The sequence below is a fragment of the Pelophylax lessonae genome (assembly GCF_965119305.1).
Source record: "Pelophylax lessonae genome assembly, chromosome: 8".
In the NCBI taxonomy this organism is placed as follows: domain Eukaryota; kingdom Metazoa; phylum Chordata; class Amphibia; order Anura; family Ranidae; genus Pelophylax; species Pelophylax lessonae.
The window spans coordinates 234,613,448-234,623,774 of NC_138775.1; the positions used below are offsets into that span (position 1 = coordinate 234,613,448).

At 41.7% G+C, this 10,327-nt stretch overlaps 1 protein-coding gene across 1 annotated transcript in view; it reads right to left on the reverse strand.

The window, feature by feature from the left end:
- Window positions 1-1,168: 1,168 nt before the first annotated feature.
- Window positions 1,169-10,327, reverse strand: part of LOC309561604 (tenascin-N-like) — a 113,234-nt gene continuing 104,075 nt past the window's right edge. The window contains exon 15 of the mRNA XM_082265605.1: window positions 1,169-1,362. Within this exon, the coding sequence (XP_082121731.1) occupies window positions 1,267-1,362 (96 nt within the window). The 3' untranslated portion in view covers window positions 1,169-1,266. The remainder of the gene's footprint in view (window positions 1,363-10,327) is intronic.

Sequence of the window (10,327 nt, forward strand, 5' to 3'; positions counted from 1 at the left end):
TGTGCACACATTTTTAATGCAGATTAAAAACTCATTGGATTGCATCTGGTGTGAGCCAGCCCTTAAATAGACTACTAAGTGGGAGGGTGTGCCTCATTATCCTTATTTAAGCGGTCTTTGAGAGACTCTTTAATAGCATTTCCCAAAATATTAACCAAACACTCAAGGAGAATATAAGCTTTTTCTCCCCCTGGGTTGCCATGGATGCAAGAATTTTATGTTTATACAGTTTTTCAAAACCATAGTGGCTACAGATTGAAATGAAAAGGTCACTTTTTAATTAACATTACGGTTGTTCTGCTCTGAGCCCATGCATAGAGCCAATTATAAAAAAAATGTAGTTAATCTTTTAAAAGTTTAAAGAAATAACAACTTTTGAAAAATATTGTATTTCTGTAAGTGTATTTATTTCTCAAATTTAATACAAAGGTGGTAGTCTTGTAGTGCAGCATACAACTATATACAACACATACAATTGATGTTAAGGTGAGTGGTTAGCTTGCCAGCAAGAGAAGACATTGTAGAAAAAACACTATTTACACATCCTGCTTTAAAGAAGTTAGGGCTATGACTGGTGCACTCAGTACAGAACCCCATTCCTGATTTAGGTAGCTCAACAAATAACATAAAGAACACACAAATGTAATTTTATAAAATCAGGCTGCTCAGCTTTTTCCTTAAATAAACATTAAAAAAAAAAAAAAAAACAAGGTTAAATATTAGGAAATACCAAGTTGTGATGGATATATTGAAGGAGAACGAAGGCTTAAGGATTCCTGAAGCAGTAACTTCACTTAAGAATATTTTAGAACCGTCATCAAAGGTTGGTCTAAAATTGAATGGCTTAGCTATTTCATATGTTGGAGACCCATCAGGTGTCAATTGCCTAGGGTTGCCAAAATCCTCATATCCAGGTAGAATAACTGCCATTAATAAAATAATGTGACCCTCACAAAGTATTTTAACACCCCCAAGAGGATCCAACATAGTGGCTGTGCATCTTTGCACTAAAACACAATTCATAATTGCATTAAATCTGCTCTTTTCTATATGACCATCATATATGGCAACCTCCTATAATGACCAGGTTGAACAAGCTCACATAATATTGGTAATAAAATCGTGGGCATCTCAATCCAACCACTGATCAAAACCATTTGTAAATTAAGCTATAAGTATTTTGCTTGTTGATTCTTTTTGATTGCAACTTCAACAAAATATACCATTTAAAATGAAAACGTAATGCAGATGGGTGCTTGATGTAATTTATACTGTTCTTGCAGATAGGTTATTAGGTCTCATCTTCATCTCAATGAATGCAATGGAGAACTCATGACCCTTCCAAGGCTCCCAGTTGACACCCTGGAAAACAGCAAGCAAAGCACGAAAAAATTAAAAGTATGAAATGATAAGTTAGTAAACTAAAACCAATGTATATTTTAGACACTTATACAGTATATGTCATATTGTAAGTTAAAGTGTAATTTACTGTTTTTAATTCTTGCATATATAAACTCTAGACAGGTATAACCAGGTGCTTTGTTGACCAGAGGGAGCAACTACAAAGACAATGTGCTACAGCTACTTTGTTTGCCTATACAAAACCTTTATGCTGGCTTTCAATGCTGCTCAGTATCCATCCAGCAGAGGACTGAACTGTGGTAAATGTAGTCTGGGAAAAGGTTCTTGCCTAAGGTATGGGTTCTTAACAAAAGGGGAAAGTATCAGATTTTTGCAAGGGCCTTAGAGAAGAGAACTTCCTTTTGCTGGAGGGGACTGCAGAATGCTCATTTCACCTGCTGTATGTGACCTTATCATTTATAGCCTTAGGCCTGGAATGCTGAGGAGTGACCCTGGGTGCAAAGCCAGAAGGATTGCTGACATCCAAGCATCCAGATTGGAATTCGCTGTGTGTCTGGGACTGGTAAGCATCTGCTTTTGGTGTTTAATTTTACCTTTTCTAGCAGACTAAGTAAGAAAGGCAGACTGCCTATCTACCTAGTAGTTTCTAAATCACTGTTTGCAGAGTTTTAAAGAGACAGTACAGATGTGCACCACATTAAAGAATTGGCCCCACCGATTAGACAGCTGAAAGTTGCAAGCCAGGATCCATATATTTATCAATTGCCCCACAGGGACCTTGAACTGAGCTACTAATAGTTAGAAGTATCACTTCTGGATAATTTATATATCTTTAATATATACAGTATCTCACAAAAGTGAGTACATCCCTCACATTTTTGTAAATATTTTATTATATCTTTTCATGTGACAACACTGAAGAAATAACACTTTGCTACAATGTAAAGTAGTGAGTGTACAACTTGTATAACAGTGTAAATTTGCTGTCCCCTCAACTCAGCTCACAGCCATTAGTGTTTAAACCGCTGGCAACAAAAGTGAGTATAACCCTAAGTCAAAATTTCCAATTGGGGCCCAATTAGCCATTTTCCCTCCCCGGTGTCATGTGATGCATTAGTGTTACAAGTTCTCTGGTGTGAATGGGGAGCAGGTGTGGTAAATTTGGTGTTATCGCTCCCACTCTCTCATACTGGTCACTGGAAGTTCAACATGGCACCTCATGGCAAAGAACTCTTTGAGGATCTGAATAATTGTTGCTCTACAGATGGCCTTAGGCCTCGCCATGCATGGTCGACCAAAGAATTTGAGTGCAGGTGCTCAGTATCATATCCAGAGGTTGTCTTTAGGAAATAGATGTATGAGTGCTGCCAGCATTGCTGCAGAGGTTGAAGGGGTGGGGGGTCAGTCTTTCAGTGCTCAGATCATACGCGCAACACTGCATCAAATTGGTCTGCTGGGCTGTTGTCCCAGAAGGAAGCCTCTTCTAAAGATGATGCATAAAAAAGCCCGCAAACAGTTTGCTGAAGACAAGAAGACTAAGGACATGGATCATGGATTATGGGAACCATGTCCTGTGGTCTAATGAGACCAAGATAAACGTATTTGGTTCAGATGGTGTCAAGCGTGTGTGGCGGTGAGGAGTACAAAGACAAGTGTGTCTTGCCTACAGTCAAGCATGGTGGTGGGAGTGTCATAGTCTGGGGCTGCATGAGTTCTACCGACACTGGGGAGCTACAGTTCATTGAAGGAACTATGAATGCCAACATGTACTGTGACATACTGAAGCAGAGCATGATCCCCTCCCTTCGGAGACTGGGCCGCAGGGCAGTATTCCAACATGATACAGACCCCAAACACACCTCCAAGATGACCACTGGCTTGCTAAAGAAGCTGAGGTTAAAGGCGATGGACTGGCCAAGCATGTCTCCAGACCTAAACCCTATTGAGCATCTGTGGGGCATCCTCAAATAGAAGGTGGAGGAGCGCAAGGTCTCTAACATCCACCAGCTCCGTGATGTCGTCATGAAGGAGTGGAAGAGGAAGCTTTGGTGAGCTCCATGCCCAAGAGTAACCCTCTTACTCTTGTAAGTGCTTAAAAAAAATTGTTGGCCACACAAAATATTGACATTTTGGGCCCAGTTTGGACATTTTCACTTAGAGGTGTACTCACTTTTGTTGCCAGCAGTTTAGACATTAATGGCTGTGTACTGAGTTATTTTAAGGGGGGAGCAAATTTACACTGTTATAATAAGCTGTACACTCACTACTTTACATTGTAGCAAAGTTTTATTTCTTCACATTGTGACATGAAAAGATATAATATAATATTTACAAAAATGTGAGGGGTGTACTCTCTGTGTAAGTTTGTACCATCATTCCCACCCATAAAACCATTATGAATATGTCACATTCCTCATGGAATTATTTGTGTAATCTACATTGTAATGTATCCAAATGAACATAGTAACACCATCGTCTTTTAGTACTTGTAGCATTTATACAGAGCTGGGAATTCAGTATAGTTGGGATATCAGTAAAGTTCTTATTTAAATCTGCACTTCCTTGCATGCTTTTAGAAAATGATTTCTTGGGATTATCATGGGTAGATTACACATTCTGCAATAATTCAACCCACAAGTTATATAATGTTTGCTTATTACATGCACTATAAAATAATAATGTTAAGCCCCAAAGAGCTCAAGTATTTTTGCAGTTGCATGCCGCCCTCAGCAGAGCTAATGCATCCCCAATGGGAGTTCTACTACACAATTATGCAATCTGCTCCACTTGAGCTTGACATTTCCGCTGACTTTAAGTATATGTAAAAACTAAAGAAAGTTTCAGAAATGTGCCTGTCTGAAAAACAACATGATGAAAAATCAAAGGGTGCCTGTCACAAAAAAGAAAAAAACATGGGGAAACTGCACTAAATCTGATTAGAAAATCCACTCCCCCAATCTCTTGTGCTACATTTTGAGTCCAGGGCTATGAAATTAAACTTAACTGTTTTCATGTGAGTAAAATGCAATATGGTTCTTTATTTTTAGGAAAGGTTGTCTTAGTGACCACACACAGTGTTCAATGAATTCTCCCTAGTGGGAACTCAAAGAGCAATATCAAAGTGATAGAGGCTGTATGCCTTCTTTAAATTATCCAAATATATATAAACAAAATATTTGGCCAGAATTTCACTTTATGTCACTATTATTTAACTGTTGCACCTTTTGGGGGATTTTCCATACATTTCACCATACCTGTGTTGCTTATAAATTTAGCAGAACATTGCCATATGTTGCTTTATCGTATTTGTTGAAGAACTTGAGCTGTGTTGAGCATGTCTGGGCTGCTTGTGTGTTGTTGGGTCTTCCTCCAAAGACAACCTACTCTCAATGTATTCATTGCTATATACAGTATACTGTATATGTCCCAGATTAGGACCTCCATTTGTTTTACAGTGCTAACTAAACCCTAAAATACTTCCCTACACTCCAGCAATGGGACATCTGAAAACTTTACAAACACATCCGGACGTCTTCCCCTGGCTTCTCTTCAGGTTTTATTGTCTTTGACTATCTTAATTTGCAAGGCCAGGACAACGTAACTCCCTCACATGTGTCCTTTGCATTCTTTCATCCTGGCTTCGAGGCATGCTGAGAATGTACGTGCACTGACTGAGCTGTACATAAACACTTGTTTTAACTTCTTTACGGCTTTGTAAATAAGCAACTGTACTTATAAGCTAAAATTCTCTAAGCTATCCCAACCCCTTCTGAGCTAAACTACACAAAGCCACCAAGCCCAGTTTCTTGCTTACCACTATAGTGGAGCCATTCCCTGAGCGATTTGTTTACCAGTCCTTGGGTAGGAACTTTCTTTTGGTGACAACCATGCCTGTGCACTTAGCTTTCATAGACTTGTATGGTGCCATCCCAGATGCCGAAGCTACAACCCAGGACAGCACCATAGTAGTCTTTGAGGGCTCTGCATGCAGGCATGGCTCCGAAGAGCTTTCCCATGCTGGGGGGGTGTTTAGTTGTACTTCTCCTGTGGATCACAGGAGTGCAGTTCGATTTGCACTCCTGTGACCCGTTTTCAGCAGAGAGTGGGCGGAAGTCTGCTCTCTGTTAACGTCTCAGAGTTGGTCCAGGCTTGGGCGCCATCACGACCAAAGAGTCGGGATCTGCCCATATGCCTGGACCCAGAGGCGTAACTAGAACCTTAAGGGCCCCGGTGCAAGAAACCATGAAGGGCCCCCCGAACTGTTAAATAAATAAATGAAATGAAATAAATGTAATAATACATAAGTATAAATAATAATAATAAATTCAATAATAAATAAATGCGTTGAACTACAGAGAAAGAAAAAATGCTCCCTTGCAGTGGGGCTGCTCACTCTTACTTCACTTGATCCCCTGTTCCCACAGGCTCCCTCAAGGCTGAAAGATTGGTCCTCGCAGCCTCTTCCCCCCTTCATTTTGGTGGTGGCAGGTCCTCTGACATCATCAAGTCCAATGCAAAGTCTTTTGCCCTGTATTGGATGTGAGGGTGCCAAAGGACAGTCCCCCACCAGAGCGAAGAGGAGTGGATGGGAGCGCCAGATACTGGAGGAATGGATGATCAGGTAGGTAAAACTGCTTTTTGCAGCCCCTTAGACCTAAACAAACACTTAACCCTTGCAGTCCTGGGGCAGCCCCACAGCAAGGAAGCATTTTTCCTTCCTCCGGAGAACGGAGATGGGTTTTCAGTCTGTAGCAGAAGTTCAGAAGACAATAAATCCATATTAAAACTTAACAAATGCTTTTTACTGCACAGAGGGGGATCTGTGAATATCAACAATCCTGAGGTATGACTTCATACTGTAAATTTCACGGTTTAGATTTCCTTAAAAGCTCCCCTGAGAAGGCCCCCCTTCTATCCCAGGCCCCATAGCAGTGGTATAAGCTGTTATGGTATTAGATAATGTTACGCTGCTGGTGAGATCCTCAGGCTTGTAGAAAAGTTACAAGAAAGTAGATTCTGTTCACAGATGGATTTAAACTGAACTATATTATGGTAATGGCTTTGGCACAAAGCCAATAATAGCAGAGAAATTATGTAAATGTCTCATTTCCCATTAGTCTTTTCTCCAGCAGCCTGAAAACAGCAGAACATCAGCTCCCTCCCAGGGAGAACAGCCCTTAAAACAACTGCTTTACTGCCCTACTAGACACTAACAAGAACTACAGATCCATCTGAAGCTGTTTTATATGTTTATATTGATGGGAAATTCAGAGGAAAGTATGCTGCTGCCAGACCTGCAGAATTATACACCACTTTCCTTGTATATACAGATAATACAAGTTTTAAATAGCAACTCTGGTCATAAAGAAAAGCAAACTTGTCAAGCAGCAATCATGGCTTCTGCCTATCTGAAATAGTTTTTCTCTTCCTTTGCCTTGATTGCAACAGCACTTATACTATACACACTATATTACATTACTGCACTACGGGGCGTCCAAAGAAATATGGAGGTGATACTCTTGAAGCAGATCCTTAAAGCGTAACAAGGAATCATCAGATATGCCTAATGGCTTGTTACAGTAGCTCTCCAGAAAGTGGTTCCCTTCCCCCTTTGAAATGTAGGGATCACCCAAATCCCAATTTAGAATTCCATGTTTAAACAAAAAGAAGCCAAACAATCGACTCTAGAGTCTGTGATTCTGTATAGTTATTATCACATGTAACAACGGGAAGGCAAAAGACAACTTTTCGGAGGCCAAAATCCACCTTCACCAGGACTTGGACAATGTAGCAAAAAGGTTTCTGTTGGACTCAAAGCAAAAGCTCCCGGATATAAATCTCTGATGGCAGAAAAAATTAAGGAGCATTTGCACTTGCTTCTGTGGGTAAGTGAACCCTCAGCCACAGAGGCATGCATAATCGCTAGTAATGGGCCGAACACCACCCTCTGCGGTTTGCACCAGAACATCGTGAACAGGGAAAAAGTTCTAGCGAACATGCAAACTCTATTAAAGTCTATGGGACGTGAACATGAAAAATCAAAAGTCCTCATTTTAAAGGTTTATATGCAAGTTATTCCCATAAAAAGTGTATTGGGATCTGGGTACTGCACTGGGGGACATGTATCAATGCTAACATTTTTTTTTTTTTTTAAACTATTGTTTTTACAGGAGCAGTGATTTTAATGATGCCTAAAGTGAAATAATAAAAATGAAAAATTCCTTTAAATATCGTGCCTGGGGGGTCCCCTTGATGTGCCTGTAAAGTGGCGTATCTGTACTATGTATGGAGCCTGCTGCAGCAATACTGACATTTCTAAGATTAAATGTAATTTAAACTTGCTCGCAGCTGTATTATATTGTCGACTCCAAGCAATACAGATAAAAAAATGATGTCAGAAGGGGGCCGTGCCACCGGGTGACGTAACCAGGTGGCCCCGCCCCTTGCCTATAAAAGAACTGTCAAAGCTGAGGATTGGGCAGACGGCAGATAGCCTCTGAAGAGGTGAAGCATTTTAAAAATTTTTTCTATTTCTCCAGTTTGGCAGGCAGCCTGATTGACTTTGGATTTACATCGAAGGACACTATTTTTTTTACTTTTTAATAAAGGACTTGTCAAAAACTGTGTTCTGTGGTTTTTACTTTTTTACACTTTTTTTTGGTGAATTGGTAGGTGTACTATGCACCTGAAACCCATTCACATAGGGAGGGCAGGATCTGGGGGCCCCCTTGTCAAAGGGGGCTTCCAGATTCCAATAAGCCCCCCACCCGCAGACCCCCACAACCATAGCCCAGGGTTGTCGGGAAGAGGCCCTTGTCCCCATGAACATGGGGAAAAGGTGCTTTGGGGGGCACCGCAAAGCACCCTCCCTATTTTGAAGGCAAGCGACCTGGTATGGTTCAGAAGGGGTGCTCGCTCGCCCCCCCCCCCTTCCTGGCCGGCCAGGCTGAATGTTCGGATAAGGGTCTGGTATGGAATTTGGGGGGGGGGACCCCACACTGTTTTTTTTATATTGGCGTGGAGTTCCACTTAAACTCTGTACCAGACCCAAAGGGCCTGGCATGGATTTGGGGGGGGGGGGCTATGCCCTCTTTTTTTTAAAATGTTGATGTGGAGTTCCCCTTAAAATTTTTACCTATGGGGACACTCTATTATTCATGCTGTGCAAATTTTTTATAAAAAGACCTCTAAAGCCAGCGACAGTCAGGCAACAGGCAAAGGAGGTCTGCAATGCCTTCCCCCATAATTCCATCTCAATAAATAAAGTTTTTAATACAGCTTCTATAGCATGTGAGACATACAAAGCTGCTATTATTAGAACTGGATAGTGGTGTTGTACACATTTCACTACAGTCTTGAATTAAAAATAAAATATTTTAGTGAATGTTTGTTAAAACATTCTGATCTAATTTATTACACATTTCTTGGATTATGTAAATAAGTGTTTTTACAAACTTTCACACTTCTGTCATGTTCATGGACCAGCACCATCTGCTTTGGCACATTTTATGAAAACATGGTTATTTCAACTGAGAAAACCACCCAGATGAATGCTGCTGACACATCAAAATTACAGAACATGTCCAGTTGAATGTAAAAGCTATAAAACTTTTTTACATTAGGGAAGAATTTGAATCCCTGTGTGGTTTTTACTGTCATCTGGGGCTACAATAGAGAGATTTCTCCTGCGTTCCTGTTCTGCTGGATAGGAAGTTAGGAGGAAACGAGGGAAAATTAAGTAAGTAGAATAGGGGAAGGCTAGAACCCCTGTCAGATTTTTTGTTCTGTCTGCATCCCTACTGCAGATTTTCTCTTACCTACCTGTCTAGCGAAAGAGCTTGTAAACTCAAACATTTTATATATTTTTTTAACCTGAAAGAGAAACACATGATGAGCTAGTATGCATCGCATACTAGCTCATTATGAAATACTTACCTTAGAACGAACCCCCGCCGTGCTGCCCGCTTACCTCTATGACGGGCGATATGTTTAGTCGCCCGTCTTCCGGGATCTCGGCATCCGGCCATCTGATTGGCCGGAGCCGCGGTGACGTCACTCCCGCGCAGGCGCGCGAGAGCTGACGGTCACGGCACGGGGCTCTGAAGGAACGGCACCAGCGGCCGTTCCTTCAGAGCGCATGCGCCAGTGATGTCACTGGCTGCATGTAAGGTAAATATCTCCTAAACGGTACAAGTTTAGGAGATATTTACAGTACCTATAGGTAAGCCTTAATATAGGCTTACCTATAGGTAAAAGTTGCAGAGGAGGGTTTACTTCCTCTTGAAGCAAGAAAGAAAATGAGGGAAAACTCTCTAAAGCAGAGACAGGGGTTCTGATCCTTCCAACTCTAACCAAAATTGAAACTAAATTTGCTAGACATACCATTTAAAGTTCACCTGGGCCCAGACTGTTGAGATCAAACTATTTACATATTCCTGACAAGTAATAATAGAGTTTTACATCAAACCAGGGGCGGACTGACCAGTCGGGCATTTCGGGCATTGCCCGAGGGCCCGGGGGTCAGGGGGGGCCCGGCAGCGCAGTCTTTCTGCAAGGATACACTGGCAATTTGCCCGGGGGCCCCACACAGGGTGACAATATCCCTGATCTGATCTCCCAGGACGCCGCAGCAGCAGCTTTATTGTGCGCTGGACTGGTTGCTAGAATGGCCAGCCGACTGGCGTCTAGCAACCAGTGACGTCACAAGAATGAAAACGAGGCCGAGGAGAGAACCCGGGATGCAGAGCAGAGGAGGATCTTCCTTCTCCTCCTCTGCGCGTATATGTCGGGAGCCTCGGGAATGTCTGGAATGTGTGGAATGTCACTCACGTCCTCCCTTCATCGGCAGCTTGTGGCTGAGAAACTGTCAGCAGAAGACTTCAGAGCAGGACCGAGCAGAGGCAAACTGCTGCTGGAGGTGATCTCTCTCATTGTAAATGTTCTTTATCTAGTTTTTTTTTTTCCT